Source organism: Cricetulus griseus (assembly GCF_003668045.3).
Source record: "Cricetulus griseus strain 17A/GY chromosome 1 unlocalized genomic scaffold, alternate assembly CriGri-PICRH-1.0 chr1_1, whole genome shotgun sequence".
In the NCBI taxonomy this organism is placed as follows: Eukaryota; Metazoa; Chordata; class Mammalia; order Rodentia; family Cricetidae; genus Cricetulus; species Cricetulus griseus.
Window position 1 is genome coordinate 205,539,775 of NW_023276807.1, and position 26,104 is coordinate 205,565,878.

The 26,104-nt window shown below is 41.0% G+C and overlaps 1 protein-coding gene across 1 annotated transcript in view; it reads right to left on the reverse strand.

Annotated features, from left to right (window-relative positions):
• Positions 1-18,185, reverse strand: part of Slc35f4 (solute carrier family 35 member F4) — a 218,782-nt gene extending 200,597 nt beyond the window's left edge. The window contains exon 1 of the mRNA XM_035453470.1: positions 18,083-18,185. Coding sequence (XP_035309361.1) covers positions 18,083-18,185 — 103 coding nt within the window. The remainder of the gene's footprint in view (positions 1-18,082) is intronic.
• Between the last annotated feature and the right edge of the window lie 7,919 nt (positions 18,186-26,104).

Genomic DNA, 26,104 nt, shown 5'->3' on the forward strand with positions numbered 1-26,104 from the left:
TAATGTAAACACATCTGTGTAAACCAGCATCAGATCAAAAGACAGTATAATATTATTTGCTCTCATGTTGTGCTGTCTAAAACAGCTTCCCACTGAGAAGAAATAGATATATTCTACTCTGCCACTAAGAATATGCTATTTATTTTGGCTCATAAAAATCTAATTCAAGTCAGAAAATTTCAAGGAAAGAAATAGAAAGCATAGTGATGCTTCTGGGAAAGAGGGCAGGTTGAGTAATACATTCGTCTATATTTCCTCTTTTAGGAGATTCCACTAACATTTCAGTAAATGAGTTTAAAGGCATAAATCCATAAGACTGGGAGAATCAAGAGAAGATATGATTATAAAATTTTAGAAGCTAGAAAGTAAGAAATGGCTTGGTAAGTCTGAGAAACCAAAACCTAAGCAAAGGGGAACAACATGGAAATTAACTTCTTTTACAACAAACATTTCCAAGCCCTGGAATTTTGCTATTAGTTACTACTAGCAGGGGCCAAAGTGGTGTTTGTAGCTAAGTCTATCCAACATAGCTGATGGCTTCTGAACCCAAATTCTTGTTCTGTACAACACTGGACTGTGCTCCCTTCTCTGTGGCAAGTTTGTTACCTGTAATAATTACTTTCAGTTGTCAACTTGACATATCTGGGAAGAGAGACCCTTACCTGAGGAACTTCCTCCACCAGACTGACCTGTGAGCATGTCTGTGGACATTTTCTTTATTGTTTATTGATGTAGGAGGGGCCAGGCATCTGTGGGCAGTACCATACTTGGGCAGGAAGTTCTGGATTTTATGAGGAATACAGCTGAGCAAACTGGGAATGCAAGCCAGTAAGCAGTGTTGTTCCATAGCCTCCAGGTTCGTGTTTTGAGCCCCTATCCTGACTTTCCTCACTGATGAATTGTGACCTACAAATACACACTAAAATAAACTCTTCCCAACCCAAGTTGCTTTTGGTCAGAGAGTTTTATCACAGAAGCAGGGAAACAAACCAAAATGTCTCAAAGTTTAGGTAGGTTTGCCTGTTGGTCACATATGTAGTCTACCTTTCGTATCCATATTGTATTTGTGTCACTTGAGCAATAAGGACAAGATAAATGTGAAGTTCATGCTGCTTGCTGCACTGTGAGGGGTAGGTCCTTTGTCTCTGAGCCAGGAGTCTCATGACATTCGTCAGCATCCATGAAACTGTAGCATGGGAACTTGGTGCCTTGATGTTACCCTTGATGTTTACCCTTGAAAGAAGGGTAAACACCAAGAACTTCTTCGTTTTTCATCACCACTGTTGAGGTTTGATTGCAGACTGTCTCCTTTCCCTATATTCGGGGCTTGATTGCCAGCCAATAGGCTTTTGAGAAGTGATTGATTGCTGAAAGCTTTGATCTAGTCAGTGCAATTTAGATCATGAGGGGCCTAGGTGGAGAAAGTAGATCACTAAAAGTATGTCCCAGGGCTATAACTTGTCAGGCGGCCCCTTCCTATAACACCTTCTCTCTGCTCACTGTCCACTGTGAAGGTTTCCCTTCCTATAACACCTTCTCTCTGCTCACTGTCCACTGTGAAGGTCCCCCCCCCATAGTCTCTCGACACTGCATTTTAACCAAGTGTGTCACATCAAGGAACCATGGGCCGAGTCCTCCTAAACCATGAACCAAAATAAATCTTTCTTCCTCTAACTTGCCCTAACCTGTCATAGCTATGATAAAATTGACTAATTCTCCATCCATTGTCACAGATTCCAAATAGTTTTTGGTTCTTTAGTATAGAATATAAGCTGTTAACAAACACACAAACAACAACAAAAACGAAAAAGCAAAAGCTTCCAAGATTATTGACTAATACTGATAGTATTTTTTAAAAACGCAGTTTGGAGGAAATAGGTCATTCAGAAGAAGAAAACTTCAAAAGTATATTTATATCATTGGTGGAGTAAATATATACTATACACATAAGATAAGAATAGAATGCCATATGTTTAAAACAAATATTCATAAAACAAAAGAGCTATCAAAATTTGAGTGAAATTTTAAGTGAGAAAGTCAATAGCCTTGAGGTGAAGAAATCTTTTGCTGAGGTCAACGTGCTGTCATTGTTGAGTAGGGACAATGAGAGGGTATACAGCAGCCTGGAGCACATGCAGTTACAGACCAAACCTCTGAACCTCCCGCCTGGCTGCGGGATTCCCCCGGCTCTACGCAACTACCGAGGCCCCAGATGAGGAAAGGTTCACGTTTTGGATTGGACCTCCACCACTAACCACTGCGTTCTGTGATGCCACCAGAATCCATGCTGATGCCCGTGGTTCATGCTTCTGTCTCCTGGCACGATGAGCTCTGAGATCCATATGATCCATATGAGTACCTCTGCCTGACGCTTTGGTGATGTACTCAGGCTTTGTTGCCTCTGAGGGCCATCCTGATGTGTGAGTGGACTCTGTAGCCATCTGAGGCCATGTAGAGATCCAGTGGCCTCTGCAGTTGGTGAGGGCTGTGAATGCATTGGTCGGTGGTTCCGATACAGCGAAGGGCCATGTTCATATTTGAGGCCTAGGGTTACCATCTAAGTACATGTGGTATGGCATGCTGCCTGAAGCCATGTTAATGTTCAAGGGCATGGGTGAACTGATCCTGCCCTCCTGGGAGATCAGTCCCCACCCCTCACGGAAAGAGCCTGACTGCCTCTTTTCTGCCAAAGTTCATGGGCACTGGCTGTGGCATGGGCGTGGGAGAACTATCTCCCCCAGTGACACCACTGTGGGAAAGACAGCCCCATAACACAGGCCATGGAGTGGGCGGGGCAGAGGCAGAGCTGGCTCTGTCCCTTTCTGGCTGCCCCATGGTTTTCCTTGGTTGATGGCTTCTGGCATGGATGCCTGTGGAGAAAGACTCCTCCTCCCTAAGGGGCCTGGCCACCAGGAATTTGAAGGAGCTCCCGTCAGGATATGAACAACACAAAATGGACTTGTTCTTTTATTTTTTTTTGGGGGGGGGAGAATTCATGAGGGAGGGTTGGAAGACATGGAAAGACTGGGAGGTGAGTGCCGAGAGTCCCAAATAATCAATGAAAATGATTTTAAAAAGGAAGACATGCAAAGAAAGAAGGAAATAAAGAAAGGAGGGAGAGAAAGAAAGAAAGAACCTTTTGCAAAACACAACACAGAAATAAGGGAAATAGGAGAAGAAAGAACTCTAGAGAGCCTGGCTACTTCTTTGTAGCATAAGCCACCAAGTCAGAAATGTACCACTGGGCAACTTTCTACTATCCAAAAGAGTAAGTTTTGTTCTTGCTTACCCATTGTAAGCTGAGTGCTTTTTACTCACACCCTAAAGTATTCTATCCTGGACACTGAGCAGCATAAATGATCATCATCTGATGAAACTTTGGGAGCCCGTGTGACTTGGAATAGAACAATAAACTGGTCTGTGGTGAGATCAGGGGATAGAAATGGAAGCAATACCTTTATCAAATAAAAGGTATTTATTTTTTCACTCATTTGCATTAATTTTGACATAAACATTAAAGATGCCAGCAGCTCTGCTATTTTCCCACAGCAAAACTGAGTTCCGTGTGAAGCTTTTAACTCCAGACTTCCTGAGAACATGTCTGAATGTCTGAGGGAAGCGTTCTGTGAGCATTTTAGGAAACACAAAACGTTGCAATGCCAAGCAGAACTGTACTTGGAGAGAAAAATCGGTGTTCTGCTTCGGTGATGAAGCTGTCCTGCACATCAGTGAAGCTTTACTACCTTGAGCATCAGCATGCAGCAGCATCTGAAATACAATCAATGACTCCAGGAGCAACCATCTCCATTGTCTTCAAGTCAGCGCTATCAGCATCAGGACTGAAGTCATCATCTTCTCCAGAAGTCTTTTAAAGCAAGAAAAGTGAATGTAGTATAGGATTCTCCTTGGCCGCCTGGAAGCTGCTGTACTTATAGAAACCCTGGCTTGAAGTTTTAAATGACATTTAGGAAGACGTTTGCGTCATCTCTCAGAGAAAAGGGAAACCCACTCGTAACGTAATTTAACAAGAGGAAGGATCATCCATGGCTTTGCTTACTTGATAGCTACAAAGTGGACACATATCTTCACTCAGAGCCTTACAGTGACCATTATAAGACAGCTTTAAAAACCACAAGTTCTTTTTGAGATATAGACCCTTGGGAGAATAAGGTCCCCAAATGAAAATGTGTCATAACATGTCTCTGGGGACAAACCCTCTGAGGCTACCTGGATGTGCTGCAGGATATTTGAAAGCTAATGCTGCTTGAATGACTTCAACTTCCAGATATGACCTGATTGTTCTTTCCCCACTGACAAAGATATCACAGCTGGTACAGACCCTTCCTCAAAAACCACCTCTTTAACTTGAGTGTAAATAAAATGATGTGATTCATTTCCTTTGAGGGGTTTTGGGGAAACCTGACATTTCTTGAGGCAAGTCCACCTTCTTTCTGCAAAATAAGCCATGAGGTCTCTAAATTAATTAGCTGCTTCATGTCTGTATGAGTTGGAGTTTTTAGATGTTGCTAGGTTTTCCTCAAGTGGAAAACAACTGAATGCCAAAGGTGGGCTGCAGACCACTGAGCTTGGACCACTCCAAAACTCCTGTCTTCACACTAATGCTTTCTCCCTAAAACCAGCTTTTGAGTAAAACTGAGGTTCTGTTTCACTTAACAAGTTTAAGTTATTTCAATTTTCTAGGTAATGCTATTACATCTTACACACATAATAATACAATATAAAAAGCAGATAAAATTCAATGGAATTATATTTTAATAATCTGTTCATAGAAGTAAAATTCCCATATAATAAAATAAACTGAATAAAAATAGGCATAATATACATGTGGATTACTAATTCACAGATTTATTTTCAAATATGACTGCATCCCTCCAAATATTAGACATTTGAAATGTTAAGAACCCACTGTTCTACACTGCAGAAAAGTCACAGGATGCCACATCACGTCATATCATCATGGGTCATTTCTAATATGACTTTAGTCCTACATCATGTTGAAAACTAGTAGTTACCTTTTAAAATCTAACCTACTCCAAGCCATAAAATATCCAACAAACTTCTCTAAAATTTAAATTGCTTTCCAAATACAATGCATTAAATCCTACTCCAGACACAGAACAAGTAAATGCAGTCAGGCACCCTGGGTTTAAATTCCAGAAAGGAAAGAGAATATGAGTAGAAAAACTGGTGAGAGCCAAATAAAGTCTAGAGTTTAACTAATATCAAAGTACCAATATTGGTTTTTATCATTTTGATACATGTATCGTAGTGATGTAGTGCTCTGAGTGGGCAAAGCTAACGTAAGAGGAACATGAGAATGCTCTGCACTATATTCATAACTTTCCTGTAAAAAAGGTCATTTAAGTCTCTTTGGATTTTTTTTAATAAGGCTCAATCATTCAACACAATTTATAAAGTACACATGTACTGCTCTTTGTGCTAGAAGCACAATACCAAACAAATGGACCCATCCTTATCCTGAGGGAACTAAGAGTCTAGCAGGCAGGGAACACATTAAACAGCCACAAAAATGAACATAAACTGTAATTGCAGGCTGCAGTAAGTGCTCTCAAGGCAAAGAGCATGAGGTGATAGAGCAAGAAGCTGAAAGGACACCTCTGAGATGATGGCACATAATATAAGGCCTGATAAATGAGGAGGAGGCCGTGAGGGAGCAGCCCAGGAAGAGAAGAAAGTATTTGTCAGTCCAAAGGCATGAAGGTTCTGGAGCACGTACCAAACGACAAGCATAAAGAGAGGGAGGAGAAGGAAGAGAGCTTGCTGAAGAGCCAGTGACATAGGACTCTGTGGTCTGGGTTCAGAATTTTATGGTTTTCTCAAAAGTTTCAGAAACCACTTGTAATCATTCCTTTTCTGTTGCTGTACTAAAACACAATGATCAAAGCAACTTATGGAGGAAAGAGTGTATTTTGACTATGGTTCCTGATGGATAAGAATTTATCACTGTGGGAGGCATGACAACAAGTGGCAAGAAAGGCAGCTAAAGAAAGCTGAGGGGTCCTGTCTTCAAAAACAAGCAGGGATCAGAGAGTGACTACAGGTTGTAGGTATATATTATACCTTAAAGCTTATATCCAGTGACAATTTTAAACCTCCCTAAACAGTGTGGCCAACTGGGGACCAAGTGTTCAAATAACTGACCCTATGAGGGACATTCTTACTCAAACTGCTACACCACTGAAGACCTTAATCAGAGGAATGCTAAGAACCAAATAAGGCTCCATTGCCATGAGATGGACATGATAGTGGCATCAACCTGTAACCTTGATTGGAAGGACTGCAAGTTCAAGACCATCCTGGGCTACGTAGTAAGACACTTTCTAACAACAACAACAAATCCACCAACATTATTTTAAATCACTATGGCTACTAATTAGATGTAGATCAGAAAGATCAAACCAGGGAACATCCACTTCATATTTTCACAGACGTGAAATAATTGAAAATCAAAACCTTCTCAACTTCCATGTATTTGTGTTATAAAAGACTCTGGAAATTCCAATGGTACAATTTCAGGTATGCATGCCACTTTTGTAGAACCTGCCACCCTGAATCCAAGCAGGGACGATGGTACTCCAAATAGTTTCTGAACTCACTGCGTCTGAATATTTCCTTTAAATTGACTATAATTAAACATAGGCATGAGCAAAAGCTCAAGACAGACACCAAACACATGTGATGTGGAGCATGGTAGGATGGCTGTGGTGTAACTTTCATTCTGTGACACCTTTAGGAATCTCATCTTTACTAAGACAAAAATAATCCTTAGTTTGTGTGTCCAGTTTTCAGGACCAAGAAAACATTATTGACACCTCACTGGGACCATCTTGGCTCTAGACCAAGTCTAAAAATAGCAAACCCCAGGCTGCAGAAGACTGTAATTTTCAATCCCTGTTTAAAATATACAATGTTAAATGTCATCCTTGATTACAGTACACTGAGTCTGAAGGCACTGGTGTGTTGCCCTCTCTGACCTAGAAAAAAGAAATGTGTCTTCCAAACTTGATTTAATCAGTGACCCTCAATAAGTCTTCATAAGCAGCCTGCAATGCTATTTGCAAGCTCCCTAGAAACTTTGCTCTCAGCAGACACCTGGAGTTTCTAAGTTTGTACCATTGGATAGTTTTTATAACTTCATTAAATATGATGGATATCCATGTTAAAAGGCTATCAGGACCAGAAGCACAGATGGAAACTTGGGAAGACGGGGTTCTCATACGTGTGTCTGCATGTGGAGGCCAGAGATTAATGTCAGGAGCCATTCCTCAGGCACTGTTCATCTTGTTTTTTGAGGCAAGGTCTCTCCTTGACTTGGAACTCATCAGTCTAGGCAGGCTGGTAGGTGGGCACCAGGTATCTGCTTGCATCTGCTTCCCCAAATTTGGGATTAAGCCCATGTATATTTGTCTTAAATGGGTTCTGGAGATCAAATTCAGGTCCTTGTGCCTGCACAGCAAAAACTTGACCTGTTTGTGCTATCTATGAAGCTCTAGATTGAATGTGGACTAAAGTTTATGATTTGATAAAAAATAAATGTATACAAAAGCTCTTGAAACAAATTGCTATCGAGATGATTTTCTGATCAACTTAACCTTTTCCCTAAAAAATCCCCTGCTCCCACCATCAATACTGCAGGCTAGTTTGGTAGCCAGGATTTGGTACACAATCAATAGCATCTAGAGTATGCATATGTCATAAATTGGAACAAAGAGTGGCTTTTCCCAGGAATCTGGATTTAGAAGGAAGAGATTCTTGCTCAATCTGTCTGTGCTCTTGAATAGAGGACATGTAAACACTAAAACTGGTGGCAGTGACTATTTTTGACCATTTGGGCAAGGAAACAGAGAAGCCAGCCTGCTGCAGAGACAAGAATGAAGAACACCTACCAGAAAAGAGGGAAGGCTTCCTGCTTCCCTGATCTCAGGATACAGCTTGATTCCCACTTTAGCAGATAATTCTTGTGCTTCAAATCTATGGAGACATCACAGGCCCCTTCGACAGCTTCCAAACTAAACAAGCCTTTACTAAAACACTAGGTCTTTCCATTGTATTTAGTCTCAAATGACTGAGAACCAGTTTGTACAAATTCTGTAAGCCAAGAGCTCAGAAAGAGTTCAATTTTGGCCTCTCAATGCAGTTAAACAAGTGATCATTAAAAAGTAGTTTTAAGAAGCAGGGCACAAAAGTGTGTGTGTGTGTGTGTGTGTGTGTGTGTGTGTGTGTGTGTCTGTGTGTGTCTGTGTCTGTGTCTGTGTGTTTGTGTGTGTGTATTATAACTACAATGGTAACAATGGTAATGGTAGTTTGTATTTGTTAAAAGATCAAGATCAAGAAATGAAACAATATGATTAGAAAGAAATTAGCCAGAATATTAGTATTTACTTTAGGAAAGCAAGATTATTTTTCTTCTTTATATTCCTCTATTTTTAGAAGTAATTAAATGCTTTTTAACTTAAAAAGTTTAAGGACTACAAAGACATTTCTTTAACTACAACATAAAACAGCCTGTCTGTTGTATTTACTGCTATATAGTAGAAAGAGCTTTCCCTTTAACATTCCACATAGGAGAAGAACAATGCTACTTCCCATAGACCATTACCAAATTTACCCTACCTATCACTTCCTTTGTTGCCTCTTACCCAACCTGCACCTCACCCACTCCAGGCCTACAGCCTGCCTCTGCAAGTCCATTCCTTCCCTCCCCTTTCTGTCTCCAGCCCTTTTTCCCACATCGGTACCTGAGTACCTGCATCTCCGGACACTCAGACTCATCCTATTTCTTGTTGATTCTGGATTTGCTCCCCTTTCATTTGGGTTAGTCTATGATACAAACACTTGTAGCAAATTATTTCCAGTCCATTTTAAATAAAATATGTCTTGGTACAGTCCAGGTAGGAGTGTTTTATTTATAACATTAGGTCAACCATAAATAGATGGGAGGGAAGGCAGTGTCCATAAACAGGCATCATTGTGAATGTCATAACTGGTAAATTGCCTTTAACACCTCGATAACATACTTTTTAGCAACAATCATGCAAAATGCAATGTTGAATATGAATAAAAAAGAAACGAATCATTTACTTAAGGAAAAAGTGAGTCCCTGTGGGCCTATATACCTGTTCATTTCATTTCCTCCTAAACCTTTATAGCTTTCATATACTGAACAGGGCATTAATAGCCAGATATTTTGTATGCATTATTTATATAATCCTCTCAATCTTTTGTGTGTGATAGTTAATCTTGTTGTCAACTTGACACAACTTGTCAAGTTTTTAATTTAAAAACTTGTCTTTTTTAATTTAAATTCTTTAATTACCACTCATATTTACATATCCATTCCCCCCATTCCCTTGCCCTCCAACCCCCCCAACCCATCCCCCAACTCCTCCCCAGGGACAGTAAGGCCCTCCACCAGGGACCTTCAAAGTCTGTCATATCATTTGGAGGAGGGCCCAGGCCCTCCTTGCTGTATCTGGGCTGCAACAGTATCCCTCCATAGGAAATGGGCTCCCAAAGTCCATTTGTGCCCTAGGGTTGAAGACTGGCTTCACTGTTAGAGGTCCCATAGACTTCCCTGGCCTCCTACCTGGCTCCCACACTCAGAGGGCTTTGTTTGGTCCAATGCTGTTTCCACAGCTTTATGACTAGGGTCTCCATGTTCTCACTAGGTCAGGTCCACTATGAGAAGAACCCTCAATTGAGGAATTCTCTCCATCATTCTCTCCATTTATCTGTAGACATGACTATGGGGCTATTTTGGGGGTGCTAACAGATAGTGGAGGTCCCAGAGGACTGTGGGCATTACCATAGCTGAAAAGGTGGTCCTGGCATACATAAAAAAGTAGCCAAACACATCTGAAGGCAAGCCAGAAAGCAGCACTTCTCTGTGGTGTCTGCTTCAGTCCCTTACTCCAGGTTCCTGCTTGAGCTCCTGTCCTGGCTTCTACTGATGGACTGTGACTTGTAAGATAAACAAAAGCCTGTCCTTCCTAAGTTGGTTTTGGTCAATGTTATCACAGCATCAGAAGACAAAACAATACACTGAAACAGATATTATCACCTTTTTTACATAAATAAAATTATTGTCCAGATAAATTAATATTTGCCTACAAATGTATAAAGCTGTCAAGTGGCTGAGCAGAAGGACAGGCCAGTCTGTATTTTCCAGTTGTCAAATTTATGGCTTTTGGGTTAGAGCTCAGTCTTCAGCAGGTCATAGAATATGCAACTAACATATATCTGAAGTGTAATGCTAATACTAATGTGGGTAAATTGCAGTGTGGTATTGTATATTATGTGTCTTAGGGTTTTAGTGCTGTGAGAGACACCATGACTACCCTAACTCTTTTACAAGGAAACATTTAGTTAGGGCTGGCTTATAGTTTCAGAGGTTTAGTCCTTTATCATCATTGAGGGAAACATGGTGGCATGCAGACAGACATGGTGCTAGAGAAGGAGCTGAGACTTCTAAATCATAATCAGCAGGCCCTAGGAAGTGAATGTCACACTCGTTCTAGCATGAGGATTTGAGAGTTCAAAACCCACCCCCTAGTGACACACTTCTTCCAACAAAGCCACACCTATTCTACCAAGGCCACTCCTCCTAAAAGTACAACTCCCTAGGAGCCTCTGGGGACCATTTTTATTCAAATCACCAAAATACATTTGTCTATTTGATTATACATTTGTGTTTTCAATACAAGTATATACTGTAACAAATTACCACAGTATATAACAGCACAGCAAAATTCTGGTCAGTGATGCATGTCAATGGCACTTATTTGTAATTATTTACAAGACAGCCCCCTCATATATAAGGAAGCACAAATCTTGTCACCAGGATATACACTAAATAAGAATGGGAGTAAATATCTATTGCAATCATTTCACTAATAAATTGCAGGTACATAACTCACCCTGGCATAAGAACTTATGAGATACATTAATGTTGTGTCATGAGGATCAATAGGACCATTTTGAAAGAGAAAGAGGGAAATTCCATTTTCTTTCTTATGCTTTTCATAAATGTACACTCATGTATTTTTATCAGTTACCTTTTATTTCTTCACTCAAACACAGAAAGTCTTAAGACAGCCAGAAGGATTCACAAGTTCACAGTCTTCAGTCCATCAGGTCAGAAGATCACAGGCTACTATTTGAAGCATACTCTTGATTCAGTTGTTGGGTAGTAATTTTGTCCTCCCATTACTACCATCCTGCACTCTTTCTTTTACAATGGGAAAAGTAATTTTTTCCAAAGAAAACTGAAATCATTCATTCATTAGTACAAAAAACTTGACAGAGACAAGCAATTTGCCCAAGCTGAAATAAAAGTAAGCTCCTGTCCTTCCCAAACTTTGAGAATCAGACAGTCTCATGCAAAGTCCCTGACAGCTAAGTGCCAGAGGAGATGTGAGCATACAACATTGGCAACACAGATGGAGGATTAACCCAGCCTGGGGCCAGCAGACAATTCCTAGAAGGCAACATTTAAAACAGAGACTTTAGATATACATAGGGTCTTTTCCTGATATGAAGGGCATGTGGGGAAGGGAGCATCTGGGTCAGTGTTTAGTGAGGCCTAGAGAAAGAAAAGCACGTGAAAGCAACAGTGTCATTAAGTGTTAAGCTACTTCTTGAGACTCAGAGCAGAGTATGTAGAGACCATATGGGATAGGAGAAAAGAAAAGTTAGGCCTAAAATCACATGCTGGTGCTTAGTTAAGTAGGTTAAGATCCTTGCAGAGATGAGAAATGGTAGGTAAATTACAATCAAGTTATTAATATAGATCAATAGGAGAAATGTTTGGTATAAAATAAAAACATGCGCTGTGCAGTTATAAAAAATTGAAAGGAGGGATACTAAAGTGTTAACACTAATCACCTCTAGGTAGTGGCATTATGAATAATTTTGTCCTAATCTCTCTTTGCTTCTGTGCCTTCCAGATTTTCTGCATTAAGCATGCATTATTTGGCACTTTGGATGGGGAGGAATGTGTGCACTAAAATAGAATTCATAAGCTGGGCCTGAATTGTGACATCCTAAAGAGTTTGGATTTTATTTTACAGAAAATGAAAGACCATTCCAGGTATTTGATTAGGGAAGTTGGATGAACAGACTTTTACAGAAAGAAACGTTAAGCAGGCATGCTGTGCTAGAAGGCCTTGAGACTGGAAAAAACATGATAGACACAGTCGTGCAGAGGCGGGAGGGACAGAAAGGGCGTGACTGGAGTAGAATAGACAGGACTTACTAACTACCAAAGGAAAGGACAGAGGTGGGGGAAGAACTACCTCTAGAACTCGGGTGTGGGCGATTGGTTAGATACAGATATTGGAAGCTAACAGGCACAATAAGAAGGAAAAGGCAGAATGATGACTTGTTTCTGTATGAGACATTCCCGGAGGACATTCAGGTGCTACTATCAAGTTTGGAATATGGGCCTGGATGTAGAAAATAGAGGGGCCTAAGAGTGAACTTGCATAAGACATGGAAAACCGTGAAATTGATGAGCTCAACTGGATAAGGCAGAAAGTAAGTAGGACCTTGGGAACTGCTGAATCAAAGCAGCCATTGGCACATGCAGAGAACCAAAGCTTCAGAAGCAGCTGGAAATCTTTTCTTCTATTTTGATTGACATCTGTGATACACATTGCTGAGGCACAATAGGATGTTTTAATGTTTCAGGTAAGCATTGAGTAGTGATCGCATCAGATACATTGATCTGTCACCTTAAATTTTATCATTTCTGGATGACAAACACATTTAAATTCATCTCTCCTAGAAGTGGGAAGGGTTCTTCTTTGGATAGAGTATGGTCAGATCTGTCACAGAGCAGGGGGGCAGGGCTTCTTAAAAATCTTCAGTTGCTAATAGAACGTCACTACAGAACCTAGTTTCTAACAGTCGACAGAAAGAAAACAGGGCAAGAACAAAAGCATGGGAGGATGGAGTGGGGGTGGGTGGGTGTGGGGGAGGAGGGGAGGGAGAGGGAGCAGGGATGAAAAAGAATAAAATTTAATTTAAAAAAAGAACAAACGCATGGGGCAAAGAAAGGCTCCTGGCTATCTGTGCTCAGTGATTGGTAGGGAGGTTTTTAGAAGTTAGTAATGGATCCTTCTGAGAAGGGCTGCTGGACTCCTTAAAGTCAAGGTGACCTGCAGCAAAGCAGTGGTGAGACAGTGATTCCAGACCTCTTTCAACAAACAAGGAGATTTATGTCAACAGAGAAGTTCCCCATGTCCCATTTAATCCAACGTTTCAGCTGTCCCTCTAACCACATAACTCCTAACTTTGGTTTGGCTAGCTTTTGATGACAGTGACACCTTCAAATCCTCAATCTGCACATGTTTTCACCAACTGTCCCTACTATCCCCCTTCTTCTCTGCTTCTTCCAGCTTCCGTGTTCACTCAAATACCATATCCCTTGATGCAATCCTTTTCCCCCTATTATTTTTATTAAGTCCATTGATAACCTTCTCCAACCCAGCCAAAATCCTCTTTACTCATCCATTGCCTTTGCTATGTCAATGAAGAAGACCATCTATGGGCTACTCCCAATTTAAGTCTGTGACCAGAAATTAGAAATACCTGGTGACCCATGTACTTGCACAGTTCTTCTGCTTGTCCGTTTTAACAGTTCATGCTGCTTCTCCCTGACAACCTCTCTTGCCTCTTCCCCATTCTCACCCAGTTGATGGTTTTGCTTTCAGTCTGGAGAACACTAAAGCAATGAGAATTTCAAAAGATCCCCATCATTTCAATGATCCACGTTCCATAGCCTAGCACACTTCTTTGTCCTCTCCACATTCCTTTTAAAATTATACTGTTTCTATATTCTGCCTCTATGACATCACATCACCAACTTTTGTCTATTGAGTCATTCATCTTTTCATGAAAATGTCCTATTCACTGCAAACCCATCTTGACCCTACTGCCTTCATTTCTTCAGTTCCATTTGCACAAAATCCCTGAAGAGTCTCTATTTACAGTTTCCAATTTCTCCCGTTAAGGCTCTTTTATACATATTCTAGTGTATGTGATCCCACCCACCATATACTTGTCCACAGTCTCATTAAGTGCCTAGGGTCTTCCATTGTCAACTGTACAGTCAGTTATCAACTTCATTATACCTGAGATTTTAAAGCACTGGACTCCTATAACTATTCCTCCTAAACATCAATGGTTTCCACTTCATTGCATCCTCCTAAGTCTCCTCTTACCTACCTTGGGAGGCTGTGTTGGTTTCTTTTGGTGGTTTCTAGTTTTCCTCCTGCCTTCGTAATGTCAGAGAGCTCTTGGGTTCAGTCCTTGTACCCCATCCCTTCTCTACATACTCTTTGGAGATCTCATCCAGTCTCAGACTTTAAAAAACATTTAGATACTGGAAAACCTCCAGTACATCTCAAATCAGACATCTTGGGACTCCAAACTTACTCTGCCTCTTCAGCATGACTACTATATCTATTATTGATGCTTTCCACATGTCTGCTCATGTCAACCCAAACTTAGTCAAACCCCAAACCACAAGTTTTGTTTTTCTCTTTCTTATCAATACAACAAATAGTTCATCAGGAGAGCCTATTGGTCTAATTTCAAATGTACATAGAGTCTGAACACTTATCACCACCTCAATGCTGTCACTCAGTCCACCATCATCTCTCACCTAGGTTACTAAAATAATGTACTAATTGCTGTGATTGATCCTTTTGAAAAGCAAGTCAAGTTATATTAATCCATTTTCAGCACCCACACAAAGCTTCCCATGCCATTCAGAGACCAACCAAAATGACTGACAAGGACCTATAACATCTTATTTCATTTGATTTCCTCTATCCCCAGGTTACTCTTCCAGTTGCTCACTGCACTTTCGGCATACAAGACCCCTTTGACAGTTTCTCTGTCATGCCAGACAGGTACATATCACTGGCTGGTCCCATGACCTGAAATGCCTACCTCCTGATGTTCATCTGGATAACTTCTCCACATTTCCCACAACCTTGTTTAATTGTCCCTATTTAACATTGTGACATGCTCTGCCTCCCCACTCCTGGCCCTTTCATCCCGTTGCAATCTTTTAAAAATTACTATCACCTTGACATATAAAAGCCATTATTTATGTGGCTATTTCCTGGTTTATTCCCCATGAGAATTAAAACTCTAAAAATGAAAAGGTTTTCATATGTCTTATCAGACACATTCCTTATATGTAGGAATTGCTCAATTAACAATTGATAAAATGGGTCTATTCCTCCTACCTGATCACAGATAACTCAAGGTTACCCACTGTATTTTGAATAGGTTTTTATCCTGTTCTGCATGCGTGTGTGTGTGTGTGTGTGTGTGTGTGTGTGTGTGTGTGTGTGTTCAGTAAACTGATCAGTAAATTGAACAGAATTTTTAATGGATTAATGGTCCATATAATACCTTAATTTCTTTATATTTGATTACATTTATTTCTTCACCCTATCTAGGTTGTTCTGGATGAGATACATGTTTATAAACAGGATACATTAACATGAGGCTAATCTTTATACTTTCCAAAAAGTGAGCCCCCATCTACCAAAAAGGCAGATAGTATGTATCTCCGGAAAGCACCCAGTCCTGAAGTTCTCATATGTGACAAGTCAGGAAAGGGAAAAGCCACCTTACCTTTACACATCTGATACTCCTTGCTGTAGTTTATTTCTAAATAGATTCCTCCAGACTTTCCCCCAAGCTGTTGCTCAGTCAGTCCTGGTAGCAGCTAAATCAATTGACCATATTGTACTGGTTTGCTTCAATGTGTTTGTTTACTAGTTGAAGCCTGCATTAAGGGCAAGATTATTTCATGGTGTTTGGTTTTCTGGCCCTCTTCCAGCTTTCTCCTCTCTCTCTCTCTCTCTCTCTCTCTCTCTCTCTCTCTCTCTCTCTCTTTCTCTTTCTCTCTTTCTGTGTGTGTGTGCGCGTGCATGCGCACGTGCGTGCACACACAAAATGACAATGTCTCTCTTACTCTGAAAAAGTGTACATCCTGAGAGTTAAATTTGACTACCCTTAGCTCTCTGTTCTTCTGAAATTTGGACTATGTGCCCCGAATTTAGGCAAGTACCCACCACTAACAGCAATGCCAAAAGCATCTTTATCCTTTTTTTTTTGCTTCTAGTTACAGCCTTGGCCAATGTACTTCTCTTTTTTTTGCCCTGTATTGTCTTGCAAATGAGACATGTGCAGCTCTTTGAGCAAGTACAAAAATAAAATATGAGCATGTTCTTATCTAAAATGCCACTTTCCCAGTATTCTTTCTGGGTTGCTCTTCATTAACCAAAGTGCCATTGTCACAAAAATTATAATACTCTGTAATTTTATCGACAAGTTCTACTTTCTCTAGACCACCCAAATGCCTGGTTTCTGATTTAAATATTCAGAGGTGACATTCAAGTCATTTTTACAAGATCTAGTAAATATTTCAATTTGAGTGTCTAGGGTTAAAGAAGACAACCTTTGCCAACAGAAAAAGAAAAGAAAAGCAACTACAAAATTTTGAGGCTGTAGTAAAATGATTTCAAAGAATGTTCGCCAGCATGTTATTTTCCTTCCAGAAAATTCTAACACTATATAATTACTTTTGTATGGAAATGAATAATGTAAGCCTCTACTGCTAAAAACAGCTAGACAGAACATCTAAAGTAGACAGGCCTTTTCTGAGAGCAGATAAAATATTAAACTCAAAAATATCTGTGTGAGGTTGGCCCACAGGACAATGCTCTCAGGTTATCATTCAATGGTGAGACAGCACATCCTCGGACAAAGTTACATGGGAAAGGAAGTGCTTTTTCATCTACGTGTCAAGACTAGTGTGGGTCCTCTGCTTCACACAGAACCTATAATATTGACAGCATCCCAAACTGCCAGAGAAAAATAGCAATCAGAAATGCATCTAAGGAGCATCTGGTTAGAAATAGCAGCAAAAACACCAGTTATGATCTTTCTTTTGCAACAGGAATGCCTTGATAAAGAAAAATTGAAATTCCACCTGCATGGAAATTAAAGGGAAGCTATTCTCCCAGTTCAGGAAAACAAAAAACAAAACAAAAAAAAAATCAGGCTTCACTTTGGTGGATGGCAGAACTAATCCCAGCAGACACAGTGGCGGGTCTATATGTCAAGAATATAGTATGAGGAGACCAGGAACATAGAGCCCCTCAGCCTGTCCTCAATAACACGGTGTGTGTGTGTGTGTGTGTGTGTGTGTGTGTGTGTGTGTGTGTGTGTGTGTGTGTGTGTAACTGCTCCCAAAACCTGAGAGCATTCATGCAGATTGGCTTAGCCTAGCCAGAATAAAACTGGAATCCAACAGCTCAGAGGTGGCCGCGACGTGCAGCGGGGGCGGGAGGCTGTGTCTTGCTTCCCAATCCCACTCTGCCCGCCTTTTGCATGATTTCTTGCTACAAGCTCCGCAGTTGAGGCACCTAAGTGGGTTCTTTTCTCTGTCCAGGATGGAAACCCTTCTAAGGAGGTTTTATCATGAGCAGTTCCCGTGCTGGCATATTTCAATGGCCCATGAACAAGCTGACCCACCCAGCCAGCCTAGCTGCAACCAACTAATATCCCTCACTGTCTTCGTCCCCAGCGCCAGGTGAGCACCCTGGACACCCCAGTAAAGCTTTTCCGAGTGGGTAGTCTAAGTGCTGATGGTCAGCTAGTGGAACAGCCATGTTAGCCTTCTCCAGGCATAAATCAGCCACCAGTGTGCTGACCGACGACAATCGGGAGTGCTAGCCCTGTCCTCTGCACGCCCCCAGCCGCAAGACTGCGACTGTCCGCAAACTCCTGGGTCCAACCTGCCAACCCCCATGAATGCCTAAAGATTCAGCACCGAGGACAGCGGACGGCGGACATACTTTTGGCCCCAGAGGTCCAAGAGGCCAGGAATGTGATTGTGACAGCCCAGACAGGGCTGCAGGTGTCCCACCGCGCGCCCTCCCGCACCGCACCCCCGCGTCCTGGAGCGCCCACCTCCCACCCTCATCTCGTTCAGGACGGCCTCCCGGCGTCTTACTTTTCTGGCTGGAGTAACCCGGGTAATAGCCATAGTAGCCAGTAATCCGCAGGATCCGGTCCTCGATGGTGGCTACCCCGTTGGGGGCCGCCTTGACATCCATAGAGAGCGCGGGGCGGCGGCTCCCGGCGCCTCAGGGTGTAGATCAAAGCGCGGGGCCGGGGAGCTGCTGCAGGTGCCGCCCGCCGCTGCCACCGCCGCTGGTGCTGATGTTGCAGCTCGTGCTCCCGCGCCCCAGCTCTGACTCCACCGCCCGGCGCAGCTCCGGCTTCGCATCACCGCGGCGGCAGCAGCGGCGGCGGCAGCGGAACGGCCCCCACTCCGGCCGGCCTCTCTGTCAGTCTGGCAGCTCTCCCGCCCGCCACCAGCTCACTGCTGCTGCCCGAAGAGCGCCCCCTCACCTCGGACGCCCACCCAGGTCTGGGACGATGTGGGCGCCCCACCTGGTCTCTGAGTTTCACCATTAATCCTTGGGCCAAAAGTAGACACCTCCAAGCCCACTTGAGGGAAGGGATGGTCTCCAGGTGCTCAGGCTGAACAGCTGTGGGAGGGAGAGACCCAAACAGAACTAGGGGCTAGCAATTCAAGAGATGCACACTGTAGTTCAACACTTCTGCCCCTACCCTGCGTTTCTTCCATGCTGCTGCTCATCCCACCTTGGATCCGAGGATATGAAAGCATTCACAGGCACTAATCCTTGCAACTTGTCCAGACAACCAAAGATCCTTTTTACTTTTTACAAATTGAAGGAAATGAAACCCCAGCAGGTGGTGTGTGGAATGATTATCCAGGTGAACCCAAAGTCTTTTAGAGTTACAGTCCACAGGACCTTCTGTCTTCCAATAAACACAGCAAAGGCTAGGGGCACATGCCTGAGCACAGCATACTCATCTGTCCAATTCCAAATATCCCACAATCTAAGGAAAAAGTATTTCCTTCTTTATTGTCACAAACATCAGAAGTAAGGCCTTTCAGTTTGTATTTGGGCACGTGAATTGTTGCTACAGTCCAAAAAGGAAGACATCCTATCTACACAGAACATTCTTGAAGCTCTAGAGTGAGTAACCGCTGGACAAACATGGCTCTCCTGAGTTGATGAGAGGCTCTGGGGTTAAATGAATGCAAGAAGCAAATGCCTACCCTACTCATAGTTTACAGCCACAATCTCCTAAAATATAATCTTCCAATCTCTACCTCCCATGGGGAAGCACACATGAGAGGGGAGGAGAGGAGGTCATCAGCTTACAAGTAGTGAGATCTACCTTACTCCAAGAGGTGTTTGACATCCTTGCCAGTTTTCACATTTTGAAGATCATATGTTGTGGGGAGTAGAAATAAGAGTTCATTTTCCAGCACCTTTCAAAGGCCCCCCAATATTCTCTTCATTGTATGTGAGCCCTTAAGAACAAAGAAACTAGCCAGGCAATAGTGGTGGGCATGCCTTTAATTCCAGAACTTGGTAGGGAGAAACAGGAGGCTCTCTTGAGTTTGAAGCCAGCCTTGTCTACACATTGAGATCTAGGACATACAGGGCTAAATGGAGAGACCCTATCTCGAAAAACCAAACCAAACCAAACCAAACCAAACCAAACCAATCAACCAATCAATAAAACAAACAAAAACTAAGACAAAACAACAAACAAAAACCCAAAACAACAAAAAGAGCAAAGAAATGTACAAACTATTTTCCTAAGACAAACTGGGCTTAAATCTGTGAAAATGAAGCATTACAGTCCACAGTGGGCTGATCATCTTTACTCAGACACAAAGAAGAGAGTCCCTAAAGAAACCAATTTCCTGCTGCACCCATTTACTGGGCTAAAAGAGAAGGCTGAAAGGAGTGAAAAGGTCAGACAGAGCCCAAGGGGAAAGAAATATGACACTTTTCAATGAGAGAAATGCACAAAGCAATGAGAGAAAGCTAAATGTTTAAATAAAAAAACAAAAAAAGGAAGGGTTATATTTGTCACCACTCACTCCGTAGTAATTGGTAGCATGACTTTATTAGTTTTACTATTTCTACAGTGAATTGTATATAAAATACATTCACTGCACACAGAAAGATAGGATAGTCACATAATTTAAAATGTTCCTTTTGTTTAGAGTTTTTATAGGCATAAATTGCCTGTATTACATCCAGTATGCATTTAATATCATTCATTATAACAGAACATGCTAAGGTGCATTTAATAATAGAGTAATTGGGAAATGATAAGAAAAACCTTCAAAAGTAACAATCAAATTAATATGTAGACTTGAATTGCAAATGATTTTGTCCCATGAGTGCTTATACTGTTTATAGTCTGACTTGGAAATAAAGCTTAAAATAGAAGATTTACAGATGTCTTTAATCGTCTGCAAAAGCTCAATTGAAATATTGAACACAGGTAGATGCCATAAACTAGAACATGCTTTTTCAATGGCAGGAACTGATTATATATAGTGATAAGGGCTCACTTGCAAATATAATTGCAGTTTTAGCTTTTCAGATATTCTTCTGGATGGATATCCTTGTAAAATTATAGAAATGATATGGAAGGAGGCTAAGCATTTTTATGTACTTACATGCTAAATCACTTTCCACAATCAAGACAGATACTCAATTTTATAAAATCACCTCAAATCTATTCTGAAAGAATTAAGGAAAGAGGTACTTTTTCAGGTAAGGATTGAAGGTGGTCCATGATCCCTATGGCAATCCTTCACATAGGTTCTTTACTCATCATAAATCATTCTCCAACCTTAAAAATTGCCTACAACTTTTTAAAAGATTTGACTATTGTGTCAATACATGTGGGGGTGGGTATGTGTGTGTGTATGCAGGTGGGCTCGAGGTCAGAAGAGGGCATCAGATTCTATGAAACTGGAGTTACAGTTGTGAACATCTGGCATGGATTCTGGGTCCTTCAGAAGAACATTAATGTTTTTAACCATGGAGTCATCTCCTCTAGTTCCTGTCTGCAATATTTTAGTCATATCTTCAAAGCACTTAACCAAGGCATTCAACTGTGATTCTGAGTTTTGCTATCTGGAACACATTTATTTTAGTTATCTGGTAGACTCAGCTTAGATGTTTATGCTAAGTGGGTATATTTTTTAAATCTATCAATGTTGTTAAAATACATCAAATCATCTGCAATGTTGTTCATGTGAGGGGCACATCACACACTATCACATGGATACAATCACACACAAGATACACACACATTGCTAAAAAGAGTAGAAATTACTCCCCACTCCTCTGAAAAATTAATGTAGCATGCATACTTTCTTGAGCTAAAAGTAATAAGCCTGCTTGGAGAGCCAAGACTGTTGAAGCTTTTCTTCCCAAGGGAAAATGATCTTTTGTACAATCATATGGGCTGGTCCCAGAGTTGACCCCAAACAACTTGCACAGAGTTAGTGTTTAAAAACCATCTGGCTTTTAGCCAATCAAGAAAGGGCACCTGGGAAGGAAGAGTCATGGCCTTCATTCAGCACTTTAAAGAAAGCTGTTTTGAATATTTAGCTATTACATCACCGACTGCTCCATTTGGAATGCTGACGGGGCCTTTCTATTCTAATCTTAGGCAAAGGCAAGCATGGCTAATTTACCTTCCAGCTGAAAGGTGTTGGGGATTCAGAAATCTGGGTGTCTGTGTGGGAAGTCAGGACAGAGTCTAAGCTTCTTCACCCGCAAGTGGCAAAATTGTTCCAGGGAATATTTTCCATGCTCAGTTCCCTGGAAATGCACTGAAATTCTTTAGAGAAAGTCTTAAATAATTTCAATATTGAAGTTTTGAACATCTCTACACCTTGTCTGTCTGTGTTTTTGTTGTTCTGTTTCGTCTTCTCCAATTCCCTTTGCCTCCCCTTCAGTGGTATAGCACAATGGTTTGGAACAAAGATTTGGAGCCAGACTATATGACCTCATCATTCTCTAGCTGTGCAACTTTGGTAGTAAGTCTCTTAAATTATGCATGACTCCATTTCCTCACCTTTAAAATTGGAACAGTTATACTTCTTTGTAGCTCCCCACAAAGCAATGACTGGCACATCACAAGCTTTGGAAGTGGTGGGTAGCACTGTTTTCTTCCACACGTACCTAGAACCCCCTGAGCTACTCAACTCTTCTGTGAAATTGGCTCATTGCCTCTACTTCACAGTATTTCTGTGGCTGTGAAGTTGGTAGTATATAAAAATGTGGACAGAGCCTGACTCCAAGGAATGTTAATGTCATTCTTCTAACCCTACCCCTGCCCCATCCATTATTTGTTACTTAAGTTAATTCATACTTTCACACCCGTAGGAGATTTTCTGTGGTAGTTACTTTCACAGGTCTCCTTCAATTCTTTGAACCAGGACAGAAATCACAGGAGGCAAGTCTTGTTTACCACCAAAACAACTGAATCTTAGAGGAGAGGGGATGCCCTTCCCATTATTTGAAGAGCTATAAGAACAGGGAGAGTTAACTTCAGGATGAGATAGGGACAACTAGCGAAGCCTGGTTCTAAGACACTACCATGACTTGGTGACAGTGTTCTAAGGAAGTCAAGCATCCTTGGAATACATTTGTGGTGCTCTGTGGGAGGCTGAGCCATTGCCCCTGGGTTTCTCACCCTCAGCAATGCCTGGTGCCTCCCAGCTTGTCTGGGACAGCAGAGCTTGAATGAAGTAGTGTCCGGAGAACTGAAGACTTCAGCATATCCCTGGCATTTATATCTAGCCAAAGATCTTCCCAGGCAGCCTAGCCCTCATACAGGAGCCCCAATAATATTGAGACTACACCTTCTACATGTTTTTTTAAATCAGGGATGGGAAGCCAGAGTAAGATTTACAGTAACTTAAAGTGTATAACTTTTTCAAACCTTTCTGAACAGCTCTGTTGGTGGTTATATACTCAAACTTGCTAGATACTCATTTTATAAATAAGCTTTTCTGTAATTTAAATGCCACAGTCTCAAACATGCTTTGTGCTCTTTATCACATGAGGTTTAACAAAACATTAGCTGTAAAATTGCCAAGCCTGCTCAAGTAGTCATTAGTACTGTTTGACAAATATTTATCACCCTCCCCATTTTAGCCATAGGATGGAGCTGCACATCCTGCCCCCTTGTGGCTGTGGGAAGTTATGTGACTGATGCTCTTCTGTGATCAAAAAGGGACAATTGCCATTGCAGCCAGGGGTAGTACAACACAAGTGTTTTCTTTCCCTCTGGTATTGTGATCTTTATCATCCAAGACAACTTTGACATGTAAATGTAATGTTACTAAAATATTAAAATTGAAAGGAATTTGAATCCCTCCCCACTAACATTATATTTAATTTTAAAGCATAATCTCTTTATCTTTGGGTTTTGTTTTGGTTGGTTTTGTTTTCCTTTATTTGGAAATTTATTTGTTTGCTTGGTAAGGCCAGCTCCAGACTTCTCTGTGTAGTTCTGACCAGCCCTCCAATTCATAATTTTAATGCTTCAGCCTTCTGAGTGATGGGATTACAGGCATATACCATCACATGAACTCTTTTCCAAAGACATACTACACATATTTAAGAATCATGGGTCCTGAAAGCAATTCATCAATAACCATACAGAAAACAAAAGTACATGGTTAGAAACTTCATGAATGGAACAGAAACCAAAGAGAACAAAATGCTTCTAACTCATTAGAATACATCAATAAGATGGAAAGCCCACAACATGTCCTCAATAATCCCACATCTGAAACAATAACTACCATTAAAATAATTTTCAAGAAAGACTTTGGCTTTTGTATCAAAGAACTAATTTTTAGAAAATATATTCCTAAGGGTTTAATGTCATCATTATTTTTAATGTCTGTGATATTCATCCAAAAATGCTCTTTGAACACCAGGAGATGATACAGAAGTGGCAGCATATTTACTTGACAGTTCTCTTTCTTTCTCTGGCTATGGATGATGCTGGAAGAGACTCCTGACTAATCAGAGACAGCCTAGCTCTTAACCGAGGCATGGAAAGGATTGTGCCAAATGCCTTTCATGATCTGGTTCTCGGGTTTAACCTTTGGAATGACCACATTTGCATGGATTTATAAGGCCTTCAGAAAAATCAGAGGCTTCCATATTGATACTGGCATAAAAGTGTATCTGCTTGATCCAGGCTATGTAACCTAAAAGTTCGGGGCAGATGTAAAACTAGACCAAACTGCAAAACCAGGAGATCCAAGCTGGTGCATAAGGTCTTTTCCATTCTGTTCTCAATAGCTTACTCAAAGAAGCAGTCATTTATACAATCTTTTGCCCACACAATCGAGAATCAGTTTACTGCTCAGTTTGAATGATAAATCCTGGTCAGCACAATAGCCTGTCCTTCCGAGTACATACCCTAGTATAGAAATCCCCACCTCTTCCATAGGCTCTGCTTTCTACAGAGCACAAATGAAGACATTAATTTTTCTAGGCTCTCATCATCTGCTCCAGATTCTGAGTCGGAAACTAAGTGGAGAAATTACAGGCCATGTTGGCAGTGGGCAGCATGTCAGTGGTATAAGCTGTGATAACAACTACTTTAATATGTCTGTGGTTGAAATTACAAACTTTGTATTTTCTTGTTATTCATATAGTCACAGAATATAATCTGGTATGTCCCCAAGACCATCCTATAGCATGATCTGAGGAGGGAAAGTTATAGACATCATTGTCTAGTTAGGCTTTCAAGTTGTGCATCATGGAAACCAGTTCTCTTCTGAATTTCAAGAGGAAAGAGGCTGAGGTAATATTTTATGTTCTCACAAGTTCTGCATTCAACCAGGAGGTTGGCAGCACATTCCTTTAATCCCCACACTTGTGAGGCAAAGGCAGGCGAATCTCTGTGAGTTCAAGGCTAGTTTGGTCTACAAAGTAAGTTTCACAACAGCCAGGGCTGTTACACACAAAAACCCTGTTTCAAAAAAACAAAAACTGAAACCAAACTAGCAGAAACCCAAGTTCTATATTCTTGTGACCATTGAGGAACATTACTGAGAACAAACGAAGAATGGAATCAACTCAAATGTCCAGACAGGAAAATGATTCAGCAAATCACAGGGAATCCATTGACTGGAATATTCTGAATAAGTTAAAATAATAGTAACAAAGACCATGGAGCAATATGAAAAAATCTCAAGATCATGAATATGCTTCAAAATACTCTAAAATATTATTTAGTCATGTTACTCTCATTAGAACTAACATGTATACATACAAAAACCCTAAAACCCTTTCCCAAATGTGTTCCTCAGTGTGTCAGGTGCACTATGTTTTCACATGCTGCCTTGTGCAGCCTGCACATTAATCTCTCTGGTAATTGTAATTATCTGCATTCCAGAAAATGTCATGAGGTCTGCCTAAAGGTCTCTAATTCTTCTATCTCTCCATGTTCTCATAAATAATAACTCAGAGCTCCATGACAACAAGTGCATAAAGAGTTTTATAAATCTCAAAGAAGCCTTAAAATTTACAGATTCTTACACTAATAAGGTACTCCTGGTATAAAATAGCCCATCTCCAAGTACCAATTGATGCTGTACAATAGAACCAAGTGATGACAGCATCTGTACTTGAGTATTCTTGGGTACTACTTGGGTAGATTCATCTTTAGGTGGTTAATGATATCAGTTGTTCTGCTACTTCCATAGGTTTTCTTTTGAGGTTCCTTTCCAATGACCCTACCCCCTTCTAAAAGGGGCCAGGTATTTTCTCCATCAGATCTCTTTGCATACCACATGTTTTGGCCATGCTGCATGATGAAATTCTTCAAAGGCAGCAGATACTATGTTTTGTTAGTCCCCAATCTATACAAATTGCATTCCTGTTGTGATCAATACTTGCTCAGTTAACCAATTTGGCAACCAGTCATGCTGAAATACTTCCATTCATCCTTTGGAGGTGTAGGGTAGAAATTACAAAAAGCTAGTAAATGAATGGAATTATTCATCTCCTTATTGTCATGAATTACATTTTCAGTATTCATTGCCAAAGTCAATATGGGCTCAATTTGACAAGTTTCTTGGGATGTATAATTA